We start from the raw sequence: 12,617 nt of genomic DNA, 5'->3' as shown, positions 1-12,617 counted from the left end.
AATTATATCAAATGATGATGTATTAGACTCTAGATGCTTTTCTTCTTCTTCCTCTTCCTCATTTATACGGGCAGTCTGTTTTAAGCCATTTTCTTGTTTTAACTCTGGTGAACTTCTAGAGTCTTTTTGTTCCTCCTTTTCTTTTTCTTTAGTTATACTAGAGGCAGCATCTATTCCTCTAGATAGGGATGTAGTCTGCTGGCCATCCAAGTCTAATGCAGCATGTGAAGTAACAGGCTCTGCACTTAATTGTGTTGGTTTATGTGCAGAAAGCACTACTGTTTCTGCATATTTTGGTAGAATATCTCCAGAAACTCTTTCGTCATTAATATCATCCTCTAACCGTGGATACAATCTGCTTCCACTGGCTGTGGATTTTATAGGTGCAGCTGCCTTTTTAGCCAAATCATCTTTCTCAACATTTACTGGGGACTGGATACATTGAGTTTTCTCTTTTGATTTTTTAGAATCCAAATCGTGAATATTACCTTGATTTTCTTTAGTAGAAACATTGCCCAATGAAGATGTACTGTTTACAGTGTGTCTATTGAATACTTCTACTTTAGGAGTGTTTGATGGTGTCGGCGCCATTGTATGATTAAGGGGTTTATTGTCCACAGAAGGACGTGGATTGATAGCAACAGCAGCAGGCGCCACTATTGGTGTAGCTTGGTTTTTGTTCTGTTGTGTGGATGAATGATAAATTCTTTGAGCACTGATAGATGACTCTATTATATCACTTTCTGTGCTATTAAATGCTTCGCTGCTAGTTTCACTTTCACTTTTACTTATCTCTTCTCTTATTTCATATACAACTATTCCAATTGCGATCAAGATGCATAGTAGGAATATAATTAATAATATCTTAATGCTTCTCATTATAAATTAGTGATTTATCAGACTATTTATACTTTTGTCATTTAAATAACTGGTTATTTTCTATTTAAATTAAACAAATGATATCTTCAATTTATAACTTCTATGATTATAGCACCACAGTAGTTATACGATTATACACCAATAAAATAAATTATGAAACAACAAATAAATATATTTGTTGTATATTACAAGTGAATATATCGGTATAAAATAGAGCTAATAATCTCTTATTTGTCTATTTATACGTTATTTCTAACAGAAATATAAATAATTCTTGTACTTTGATGCTTTTTATCTTGTTTGATCTATTTTCTAGTAAATGTACAAATAGAATATATAAGAATAAAAACCAATAATTTATTTTTCTATACTTGCATATAATTCAATAATTATGGCAAATATCCCAAACTATTATTCCTTTGAGAAAATAAAATAAAATTAGAACATTATTGAGTGTACTATTATATAAAAAGCAGAACTCCATCAGTTGATTATACGAATTTGAAAAGCAAATGTATGGTGACACCACCACTCGGACGGGAGCCCTCGAGGGCGATCCGTTTGCGCGCCAGCTCGCGCGGTGATCCCGTCAAATCAAAAGGCCGGGATCGCTGAATCAGTATATCAACTTCCGACTATTTAACCGGAGCTCTTCCCCCAATTTAGGGGGAGACTCAGGGAAGCATCGACGGCTTAACGTAAGCGCCAGGCCTAACACAACTGCGCCCGGGACTCTGTGTCCACGCAGGCTTGGGCTGCTTCCTAAAGACAATAAAGAGCTCTCCCCTTTCACTCTCTTCTCTCTCTTGGCTACGTAGCAGGGCGGCGGTGGCGTTACTCCTCGTGAGTACGTCAATATCCAATAAAATCATGTTAATATGAAATAGCCAGAACATGTGTTTTTTTATAGCAGATGGTACCAACAAGCTATATAAATTTAGTAAAAAATTGAGGAAGTACTAGTATATTATAGAATATGCACTTTCTTATAAAACAATTATAGTTGTGTCTATTATGTATATATTACGTATTATCGCACGAATTTATTCGGAATATACCTATTAATGTGGATAAGTGATGACTAATTGTAAAAACATTATTATTAAAGAAAGAATCAATTGAGAGGGGCAAATAGAAACATACAAAATAGAAACATTATTTCTAAATAGCATATGTCCAGGGAATGCAGAAAGAAACCCGCTATACATGACAATGCGTTTATAGTCCATCTTTAAATTAATTAGAAGAAAGAGGCATGATTTATGGTTTGATTCTTTATAGGCAGAAAAAGCCAGATGAAATTTTTTTATGAAAGAGAAGAAACGGTTAAGCAAGAGAACGACTACAAAGACTAGAGAAAACTTAAGAAAAAAGGCAGCAAGTGCAGACAAGGTGCAGAGGCGAAGGGAAAGAAAACAAGAGAAAAGAGAAACAACTGGGGCATTCAACGCAGTAAAGACGGAAGAGGATAAAATGACCCTTAGGCAGATAAGAGAGAATGCAGAAATTAGACTAAAGTTGTATAACGAGGCGCAGAAGAACGGCTTAAAGCAAGACACTCAAGATGATATTTCAAGAAGATACATTAAGGAAATATACAAGGTGGTAGCAGAATCTGATGTTATTCTTCAAGTTCTTGACGCAAGAGACCCAATAGGAAGCAGAGCCCCCGAGGTAGAAAAAATAGTCCACTCGCAGGAGAAGAAGCTAGTATATATTCTAAATAAAATTGATCTAGTAGACAGAGAAAATTGGGGCAGCTGGCTAGCATACTTAAGAAACTATGCGCCAACTGTTCCATTCAAAGCGTCTACACAGTCGCAGCGCACTAAGCTCGGACACACAGAAAAAACAGAGCTTAAGGCAGAGGCATTTGGGGTGAAAGATCTAATGAACCTACTAAACAACTACTGCAGATCAGGTGGCTCAGTAACAGTAGGGATTGTTGGATGCCCAAATGTAGGAAAAAGCAGTCTTATAAACTCACTAAAGAGAGAAAAGTCATGTGAAGTAAAAAACACTCCAGGAGTAACAAAAATATTGCAACAAATTGTCCTGAATGGGTCAATTCGGCTGATAGACTCTCCGGGGGTCATCTACAACAAGTGTAATCCAGTAAGTGCAGCGCTCAGAGCAAGCACCTCTGAAGTAAATTTAGAAGAAGTTGTTTCTTTTATATTTAACAGAGTCGGCAGAAAAGAGCTAGCTATACTCTACGGAATAGCAGAGCCACAGACAGAAGACGAGCTTCTTATATCACTTGCTGTGAAGTGGGGAAGACTTACAAGCGGAGGAATTCCAGACAAAAGAACTGCTGGATTCATGATTCTAAGGGATTTACAGATAGGAAGAATTCGCTTCTCAACAAAAGTGCCAATAGAGTGTGCTGAGCTACCAAGTGCCAGTGATGAACTGATAAATCTAAATATAAATCAGAGTAAATTCGGGCAGTACAAGAAAGAAGAAAACAGTCTTTTGGACTCCACAGAAAACATAGAGAATATGTATGAGGCAATGCCAGATCTTTAATAAATATTAAATTACTCAGAAATGCATAATCAGTTAGAGAAGAGCACTGTATAATAGGATATAGTTTGGTAGAAATAATAGATACAGCGGGGGTTTCTATAAAATTAACTTGTACGCCATTTGGCTAGAAAATATATGCTTTATTGCTAGAAAGAAATACGTGCACGATTTTTTATTTATGATTATTAAAATGGGTAATATTGAAGTATTCTTCCCAAAGAATAAAATATACCCAGAACAGATGCAATATATAAAAGAACTGCACGAGGTGGTGCAGGCAAAGGGGCAATGCCTAATAGAAATGCCAACAGGCACAGGGAAAACCATTGTTCTACTGAGCTTTCTAGTGAGCTACCAGATACATCTTATGACGAAAGAAGAGGGGTATGAAAGAATTCAGAAAAATGGGTTTAAAAGAAAAGAAGGAATTTTTAAAATAGTATACTGCACAAGAACCACAGCAGAAATAGAAAAAGTCCTTGAGGAGCTAAAAGAGCTATATGAGTACATTAAAACATACATACCAGACATAGAGTACACTGGCCTAGGACTGGCTGCAAGAAGAACGCTCTGCTTAAATCCAGATATCAATGCAGTTTCTAGTCTTGTTAATAGAAGGTGCAGGCAGGAAAAAGAAGAATGCAGTTTTTACAAGGAATATTTAAAAACTGCTGAAGGTATGCCGAGCGGGGTATATACACTAGACGATCTAAAAGAAATAGGCAACAAAAAGGGGACTTGCGCATACTACACTGCGAGATCATCAATATTTTTAGCAGACTGTATAGTATACACATATAACTATATGATAGACCCACGAATAAACGATTTGGTTAGCAGCGGATTGGGGAGCAACTGTGTAGTTGTTTTTGATGAAGCACATAATATAGACAGTGTTTGTGTAGAAGTGTTAACAGTTCATATAAACAGAGCGTGCTTAGATAAAGCATGGAAAAGCCTGTCCGATATTTCAGAGTATTCGGTAAGCAAGAGCTTAAGCTTAAATAACAGAAATAAAGAAAAGACCGCATATAACAAGGGAAAGGGCATCAGAAGTGACTTTTCATCTCTTCTTGAAGGGCATAAATCAAGCAGAAAATTTACTTCTCTAGTACCAGGAACCCTCCGAAGCATAAATGGATTTATATCTGCTGCAAAGAGAATAATTGAATTCTTTAAAACAAAGCTGAAAAATGTAAATTTAACAACAGAAACCACAGATGTTTTTATTAAAAATCTGGAAAATACAGTATATGTTGACTTTTCGTCTATAGTTCATCTTTCTCGGAGGCTCCGGGAAATAATGGGCGAGCTGGAAATGCACGGATTTATTGAAGACTACTCTGAACTATCTAGAGTTTGTGACTTCTGCTCATTGTGTGGGCAGTTTAAAAAGGGGTTTTCTGTTGTTTTTGAGCCATTCAATTCCTATTCAGTTTATGAGCCCGTGCTGCATCTCTCATGCTTAGACTCATCAATTGCTATGAAGCATGTTTTTTCTGGGTACAATAATGTAATTATTACAAGTGGAACGCTTAGTCCCATTTCAATATATCCAAGGCTATTGGACTTTACACCAATAAAGTCAGTGGAAATAGATGTTTCCTCTAAGAGGGGTCTACATGCGTTAATTGTTACAAAGGGAAGTGATCAAATGACGCTGGCCATGGATGGGTCGAATGCTCTGTCAAGCACATTTTCACTCCGGGCGGAGCCTGCTGTTGTCCGTAACTATGGAAACCTTCTCCTTGAAATGTCTATGTCAGTGCCGGACGGGCTGGTATGTTTTTTTCCATCATACAAGTACATGGAGGAAGCTGTGGCTGCTTGGACGGAAAGTGGTATTATAAAAAAGATAATGGAGTGCAAACTAATTTTTGTCGAGTCATTTGAGCACGCGGAGACTGAAAGAGCACTTGATGGCTACAAAAGAGCTTGCGAAACTGGAAGAGGCGGGCTTATGCTTAGCGTAGCAAGAGGAAAGGTCTCAGAGGGGGTAGACTTTTCTGGCTGCTATGGGCGGGCAGTTTTGGTATTTGGTGTTCCATTTCAGTATACAGAGAGTCCTAGACTTAAAAAAAGGCTAGAGTTCTTGGCAGAGGAGTTTGGAATACGAGAGTCAGAATTTCTTTCCTTTGATGCAATGAGGCAGACTGCGCAGTGCGTAGGAAGGGTTTTAAGAACAAGCACTGATTATGGTTTGGCAGTGCTAGCAGACAGACGATTTAATGTGCCCGAAAAAAAAACACAACTGCCCAGATGGATACAGCGGCATTTAGAAGAAACAAGTGTAAATTTAAGTATTGACATGTCAATAACCCAAGCAAGGCAGTTTTTTAGGCGAGCGCCCAGTGCCAAATATTATAATTAGATATATCTAGATATAGAGATGAATCCCCTAGTATTTTACCAATAAAAATCAAAAATAGTACTCCAATAGGAATTCCCCCGTATTTAAACTATTAATTTTTTACCCCGACTATGCCAACATTCATTGGAGACCAGAATAGGAGTAGAATGGAGGGAAGAAAGCGCAGATTTCCTAAAGAAGTGTACTATGGTTTCTCAGTGATGACTTTAGGACTTCTCCATGTGCTTTGCTCGTCCCCCAGAATAAAACTATTGCTAGAAACAAAGCCAACATCCGTTGAAGATGCAGACATTTTAATATTTAACGGAAAGGCGTTTGATGTAAAAGAAGAACAAGTTGAAGAGGCCGGTATTACGTATCTGATTAGAGAGTATGTAAAGAACGGAAAGTACCGATATGTGTATATAAATGGCACCCGGCTAATATTTAACTGGAGAACTGGGGAGTATTATAAGCCACGGGGAGCTAAGTACATTGACACACTGACGAGGCAGGAAAGAGAAATACTGTTTGGAAAGAATTTGCTAGTGACAAAGAGCAAAAGTAATTTTTACATATTCTTTGATGCGCTGTTTGACACAATCAACGTATATACAATTTTTGGTATTTTGTTATGGATTTATATAGAGTATTATGTCTATGCCTTTATTATCTTTCTACTTATGGCATTTAATCTGATGAATGAGGTAACGGCAGATGTACAGAAGAACGACCAGTCAGATAAAATATCCAAAGTGGAGAGACACTCTTTTATAGTTTCCAACGACACCGTATCCGTAGTGAAGGAAGCAGACATTGTGCTGGGCGACTTATTGATGCTGTTTCCCTTTGCAGAGGTTCCCTGCGACTGCGTCGTTATCAGTGGATCTGTTGCAGTGAATGAAGGATTTGTTACTGGCGAGTCTGTTCCTGTTCTAAAAAAAGAAGGAGCTGAGGTTTTGGCAGGATCTATTGTTTTTCAAGCGATGGCTCAGGACGATTTGCAATATGTATACAAGGGCGAGGACTCTGAACTCAGGAAGTATTTAGAGCTGAATAATTGTTGTTTGGTGCGTGCAGTCAGAATATCTTACAACTCTGCTAGAGGAAAGGCATTTAAAAATTTGATTGGTCAGAAAATAACTAAACCACCAATATACTATGACACAATTAAGGTGATTGGTGCTATCGGAATTATGCTTATACCATGCGTTGCATCTATATTTACTTATTTACATGGCAGTGTGCCCACTAAGACTTTAATGTGTTATATGTTTGATCTTATATATGCGCTGGTGTCTCCTTCACTTCCCACAGCTATCTGGGTAGGAATGTCTATGTGCGCACAAAGACTTCATAGAAGAAAGATAGTATGCAAGGACATCTCAATAAGCAACATCTCGGGCACGATTACAAAAGTATGCTTTGACAAGACTGGAACACTTACAGAGGAAGGGCTTGACATAAAGTGTATAAACATTGATGGAGTGGAGATTTATTCGATAGAAGATATAAAAGATCCTATTGTTAGGCAGGCCCTTAGTCTATGCCACTCTGTGGAGAAAATAGGAGACAGGCTTATTGGAGATCCATTGGATATTAAGTTGCTGCAATTTGCTGATGGAGATGTAGAATATATAGTGTCAAATCAAAAAATGCAAAAAACTATCACTGCTGATGGAAAGCCTATTGGGAAAATAAAAGAAACATTTGACTTTGACTCGACAATAAGGAGGATGTCTACTGTTGCAGATCTTATGTGTGGAAACACATACGTATTTACTAAGGGATCAACCGAGACAATCCAGTCCATCACAGAAAGCCAGGATGATGTTAACAGAAATATAGAAATAGTTAGTGGGTATACAAGAGAGGGATATAGAGTTATATCGCTAGCAGGAAAACCTGTAAAGACTAGCTTGTCTAGCCGGGCAGAGGTAGAGTCCGATTTAAAGTTGTTGTGCACCATTGTGTTTGAGAATAAACTGAAGGAGGAAACTGCCAAAACAATAGAGGTTCTTAAGAAGGCAGGCTTATCAAATATAATGTGTACTGGGGATGCATTATTAACTGCTGTGTCTGTAGCAATGCATTGCGGAATAATTGATCCACACGTGCCGGTTATATATCCAAAATTCAATGCACAAAAAAAGAGCATTGAGTCTATAGAGTGGGAGTGTGTTAACGATGATGTTGTTTTTGATAAAATGTTAATGAAAGTTAAAAAGGGCCAGGACTACGAATCGTACATTGACTATGTGATTGCTGTCGAGGGCGCCCTGTTTGATCAGCTTATGGCATCGCTAGAGTACAAGCAGCTTCTTCAAAGGCGGTGCAAGGTCTTTGCTCGGATGAATCCTCTGCAAAAGAGCCAGGTTGTTGAAATGTATAAGGAAACAGATTTAGTGTGTTTTGTTGGGGATGGGGCTAATGACTGTAATGCAATACAAATAGCAGATGTGGGCATCTCTCTGTCAAACTCCGAAGGTTCAGTTGAGTACTGTGTTTCATCGTATCTGTCATATACCAAGGAAATATCCTGTATACTTGATATTATAAAGGAGGGGAAGTGTGCACTTATAACTACTCTAAGCAAAATAGAACAGATCCTTATAATAACCATATCCCAGTTTAACGCGCTGCTAATTCTCTTATTTAAAGGACTGTTCATGTCAGATACGCAGAATATATATATAGATATTCTCATAAACATTCCACTTTCCATACTCATGTCCCAATTTAGAGCATCTTCTAAACTATCTAATAAAAGGCCGCAAAAAAGACTTGCTGCTTGGCCGCCGCTTGTTGGAATAGTTGTGCACTGCTTCACGCATTTAGTGCATCTTCTTATTCTACTGAAGTATATGGAGTATCTAGGCCATGTAAAAGTAGATCCATCGAAGCCAAACAAGCTATCAGAGCAGTCTCAGCTGGCATCCGGAATATTTCTTATGTCAAACCTGCAGGCACTTTATTCTGGGCTAGAATACACGCCAGGCGCACCCTTTAGAGAAAACAAAAGTAGTAACAAGCTGTTTGTGGGGTTCTACATCTTTCACTTAGTGCTTTTTGAGCCTTTTGTTTATTGCAGTAAGTGATGTTTCTGGGTCTAACACTTATTTCTTTGTTAAAATCAGAAGTTTTTTTAATCTTTTACCACTATCGCTTAATGCAACCCTTGCGATTCTTATTCTTACTGTTTCAGACTCTTTTATAGTAATTCTGCTATCTAAAATAATGAATGCGCTTCTACTCTAAGTAGCGGCATATGCGTTTATTGCTATTTTATATTAGATATTTCTACTAGAATAAATAAACTTTTTATATATTTGTCTGGTGCCAATTCTTTTTGTAAGTTTTTCTTTAATCGATTCTTGGATTCTTGCCTAAATCCAGGCTTTTATGTGCTTTTCTACATATTTTATGTTTTAAAAAACTCTTCTCATTTTATTTTATTTGGCATAAGTCTGAAGGGGTTTGGAATTTTCTAAATATAAAAATAATTCGAAAATATTTAACACCAAGGAAAGCCAGCAAAGACATGAAGGCAAGCGAAATACTTAAAAAGGAAATAACCTACAAGTGGGCGGAAGAGATTGTAAAGGAAATAGAAGACGAAACAATACTAATACTAAAATATGACATCGTACTAAACATATGGATTGACGAAATAAACAAGCTAATACCAAGCATAAGAATTAAAAATGCATGCAGCAGAATGACCTGCCCCAAGACATGCCCGGTGTGTGTGGGTATAATTAACCTGATAAAAACACCAAGTATTCCCCTATGTATAAGCTGTAAGTCTATAAAACTGCTATATGTAAAGGTGAAAGAGATCAGATGCCACCCAATAAAGAGCCTAACCATAGATAGAAGCGTAATGTGTTTTATCAGGGAGCTAGAAGATGTAAATATAATAGACGCAAACAATACAACAGTATTTTTGTCTCCTAAAATATACGAATTCATTGAGAAAATAGACAAAGAGTATAAAAACCCAGTACTTATTGTAAGAATGCTAAAATACCTGGAGTATGAAAAGTCTGAAAGAAAAGACAATAACATGGATGAAGTCATTCACGGACTAACGGCCAGTTTTTTAGTCGATCCAAACTACATCGAAACAACAAGAATGAATCTATACCGGCAAAATAACATTGAGAAGAAAAAAGGCATGTGATAACAGCGCAGTTATTTTCTGTATCAATAAGACTTGTAATTCTATTTTGCCGGTCTATACGCATGGAATATATTGCAATAATAATAAAACTCTCCTATATGAAATTCGGGTTATTCCTCCTACTCTGCTCTCTTCCAATTCTTCTCCTAAGACTTGATTAAATATAAAATATTTTCTATTTTTATGCTTAATAAGGCGGTTAAAATAGTTATAAAATGAATTTATAAGGTTATATGGCCAGAAAGAACACTTCAAGGCTATACTTATTGGTTTGTTTTTAAAAATTTTGTATGGTTGCTGCTTTTATAAATTCTGCAGAATTTGCAAAAATAATGGAAGAAAAAAGAATAAGAGTGGAAGTAGATTCACAAGTTTGTGAATTAGATGCGGCAGAGTGTAATACAATTGAGGATATAAAGGGAAAGATAAAACTAATGTATAAAATAGAGGATGTTGAATTGTTTCATAAGGAAAATCTTCTTATAGATTCACAGGAGTACAGAAAACTGTTAGAGGGGATAGAGACAATAGACATAAAAGCAATACTGGGAAAGTATAGATGTAACAACTCAGCAGAAGAAGGTTCAGAAGAAGTAAAGGAGAGTGCAGCTCCACAAATAGCGCAGTCTGATTTAGATCGAGCATGCGCTATTAGTAATGTACTGCAAGAAGCCATTACCACTGAGCTGAATCAAAATGAAAATTCGCATAATATGCATAAAAACAAATGTATAATTAATGCAGAAGAAAAAGAAACAACAAAATCCGAAGAATTAATTTACAATTATGGTGTAAATAGTATAGAAAAATCTGAGATTATCGATGAAACTAAAAATGCCAATGAGAAGAAATACTCAGAAGAAGAGGAAGATATAAAACAGTGTGCAAGTGATATTTCTGCAGATTTGTCTGTTGAAACAGTTGAAACAAACACTTTAGAAGTTAACCATATAGAACAAAACAGTAAACCAATTAATACAGAAGAAAAGCTTCAAGAAAAGGACAATACTGATAAAAACAGAGACGATTTATTCTTAAATAATAAGATAGAAGATAATTCGATGAAAGGTTTAATAGACTCAGAAAACAGTATAAAACAGACCGCAGATTCTACAGTTGAGAATATACTTGAAGAAAATAGCGAGTTTGTTTCTATACGAACAATCGAAACAAATAAGGAGCTGTTCGTAAAAAAGAATTCTTTAATAAATATAAATGGAAAGATGTATTATCTGAAGAAAAAGAAAGGAAAAAGAATCACCACAAGCACACTAAGTCAAACAGTGACAAGGTTACTTCCTCGGCTGTCATCACTTGCCACCTATCTGTTCTTTGCAATATTTCTAACATTTTATATGAATTTAGTCTTTCTTATAATTCTTCTGGTTATTCTAACACTATTTGCATTAGAAAAAATTCGGCTAAAGATTGAATTTAGGCGCAATGATAGATTTAAAAACATGCTTAAACAAATTTTATGCTTTATTAGTTCCTTATGGCTGAATCCAGGACATAATATGACTGTATACGAAAGAACCAATGAATAAAATTATTATGCTATACTAATAATTAGTGAGTTATTTTTTATATTTGCATATTCTATAATAAAAATATTGATAAAACACAGTTAAAGATGTGAGGAAAGAAAGAGACAAACACATAAAGGATTACTATTTAGAAAGAATATTTATTGCATATGTATAAGTTAATAATACTGGTGTATTTATAAAATGACACTATGTAAGAACTATTGTATTAATACTTTAACCCAAATAATTATAATAGCAGAACGATTCTACTAAAAACATGGTGGTTTAGGAGTGTGCTTATAATAACTGTTTATCCACCATGAAGGGTTGTTATAAAATGAATTGTATCATTGTTATTTAGTACTGTGTTCTGCTCATTTAAAATGTCCCAGTCTACCTCATTTATTATGCACAAAATGCCCCCCTCTAGCTCTCCATTTGTTGAAAAGTGCTTATAGTCTCTTTTTAAGTGGTTTCTTTCTATGTAGTATATTAAGTCTTTTACTACAATTTCGCATGGTTCAAATTTCTCTAAATTATTCTTTAACTCATCTATGTCAACCAGCAAGGTTTCAGAGTTTACATTATCCTCAAGGCCGCCCCGGAATATTACTTTCATTTTTATTTCTTTTACAGTTTACAAAATATATAAGTATAACACGTAAACATTTTAATAAGAATAGAAAAATCTCTATGTGGGCATACACAAATCTTTATTGAATGGCTTATCTTCTTTTCTATACTAGAAAGAGCTAAGTACAAAGGCAAATATGCAATTGGTATACTTAAATTGGCTTAGAATGTCCATCCTCTTCCAGATATGGTTCCAAATCCATACGATGCTAAATTATAGACAAACCAAATTGGAGAAGTTATAACATTGAATGTTATTTTTCCTGTCTTTATAAAAAATCCATCAGTTGTCTGGGTTTGTATAAATGTGTGGGTAAAGACATCCTTAAATGTTCCCTGGGTGCCACCGCCGCTGTCACCGCCACTTGCCCCGTCAGCTGCTTTTACGTGGGATGTACTGAAATTCAGTAAGCACACAAGTAATAATACAGATATGAATAGCTTTACAATGTTCTTCTTAACCATATCTCATAGAACGGAGTGCTCTTTATATAGACAAATTATAAAACACTGA

At 35.9% G+C, this 12,617-nt stretch overlaps 8 protein-coding genes across 8 annotated transcripts; 5 read left to right on the top strand and 3 right to left on the bottom strand.

The window, feature by feature from the left end:
* Positions 1–879, bottom strand: NEPG_01338 (uncharacterized protein; the record flags this gene model as incomplete). The annotated part of the gene is made up of 1 exon (XM_013203712.1): positions 1–879. A coding segment is annotated over one exon (879 nt), but the record flags the coding sequence as incomplete, so codon positions are not given.
* Positions 880–2,176: 1,297 nt separating this feature from the next.
* Positions 2,177–3,424, top strand: NEPG_01337 (uncharacterized protein). Its single transcript, XM_013203711.1, has one exon. The coding sequence runs from the start codon at positions 2,188–2,190 to the stop codon at positions 3,406–3,408; it is 1,221 nt and encodes a 406-aa protein (XP_013059165.1). The 5' UTR covers positions 2,177–2,187; the 3' UTR covers positions 3,409–3,424.
* A 162-nt stretch (positions 3,425–3,586) lies between these two features.
* NEPG_01336 (TFIIH helicase) lies at positions 3,587–5,845 on the top strand (the record flags this gene model as incomplete). The annotated part of the gene is made up of 1 exon (XM_013203710.1): positions 3,587–5,845. The coding sequence occupies one exon, from the start codon at positions 3,587–3,589 to the stop codon at positions 5,777–5,779; it is 2,193 nt and encodes a 730-aa protein (XP_013059164.1). The 3' UTR covers positions 5,780–5,845.
* Positions 5,846–5,889: 44 nt separating this feature from the next.
* NEPG_01335 (uncharacterized protein) lies at positions 5,890–8,963 on the top strand (the record flags this gene model as incomplete). Its single annotated transcript, XM_013203709.1, has 1 exon — positions 5,890–8,963. One exon carries the CDS (start codon positions 5,890–5,892, stop codon positions 8,854–8,856), a length of 2,967 nt encoding a protein of 988 aa, XP_013059163.1. The 3' UTR covers positions 8,857–8,963.
* Positions 8,964–9,291: 328 nt separating this feature from the next.
* Positions 9,292–10,037, top strand: NEPG_01334 (uncharacterized protein). The gene has a single exon (XM_013203708.1). The coding sequence runs from the start codon at positions 9,300–9,302 to the stop codon at positions 9,939–9,941; it is 642 nt and encodes a 213-aa protein (XP_013059162.1). The 5' UTR covers positions 9,292–9,299; the 3' UTR covers positions 9,942–10,037.
* A 194-nt stretch (positions 10,038–10,231) lies between these two features.
* Positions 10,232–11,488, top strand: NEPG_01333 (uncharacterized protein; the record flags this gene model as incomplete). The annotated part of the gene is made up of 1 exon (XM_013203707.1): positions 10,232–11,488. The coding sequence occupies one exon, from the start codon at positions 10,232–10,234 to the stop codon at positions 11,486–11,488; it is 1,257 nt and encodes a 418-aa protein (XP_013059161.1).
* A 262-nt stretch (positions 11,489–11,750) lies between these two features.
* Positions 11,751–12,089, bottom strand: NEPG_01332 (uncharacterized protein; the record flags this gene model as incomplete). Its single annotated transcript, XM_013203706.1, has 1 exon — positions 11,751–12,089. One exon carries the CDS (start codon positions 12,087–12,089, stop codon positions 11,781–11,783), a length of 309 nt encoding a protein of 102 aa, XP_013059160.1. The 3' UTR covers positions 11,751–11,780.
* A 176-nt stretch (positions 12,090–12,265) lies between these two features.
* Positions 12,266–12,568, bottom strand: NEPG_01331 (uncharacterized protein; the record flags this gene model as incomplete). Its single annotated transcript, XM_013203705.1, has 1 exon — positions 12,266–12,568. The coding sequence occupies one exon, from the start codon at positions 12,566–12,568 to the stop codon at positions 12,266–12,268; it is 303 nt and encodes a 100-aa protein (XP_013059159.1).
* Between the last annotated feature and the right edge of the window lie 49 nt (positions 12,569–12,617).

Source organism: Nematocida parisii (assembly GCF_000250985.1).
Source record: "Nematocida parisii ERTm1 unplaced genomic scaffold supercont1.3, whole genome shotgun sequence".
Classification (NCBI taxonomy): Eukaryota; Fungi; Microsporidia; genus Nematocida; species Nematocida parisii.
Note: the sequence above shows the minus strand (reverse complement) of the source record. Positions and strands in the feature narration are given on the sequence as shown.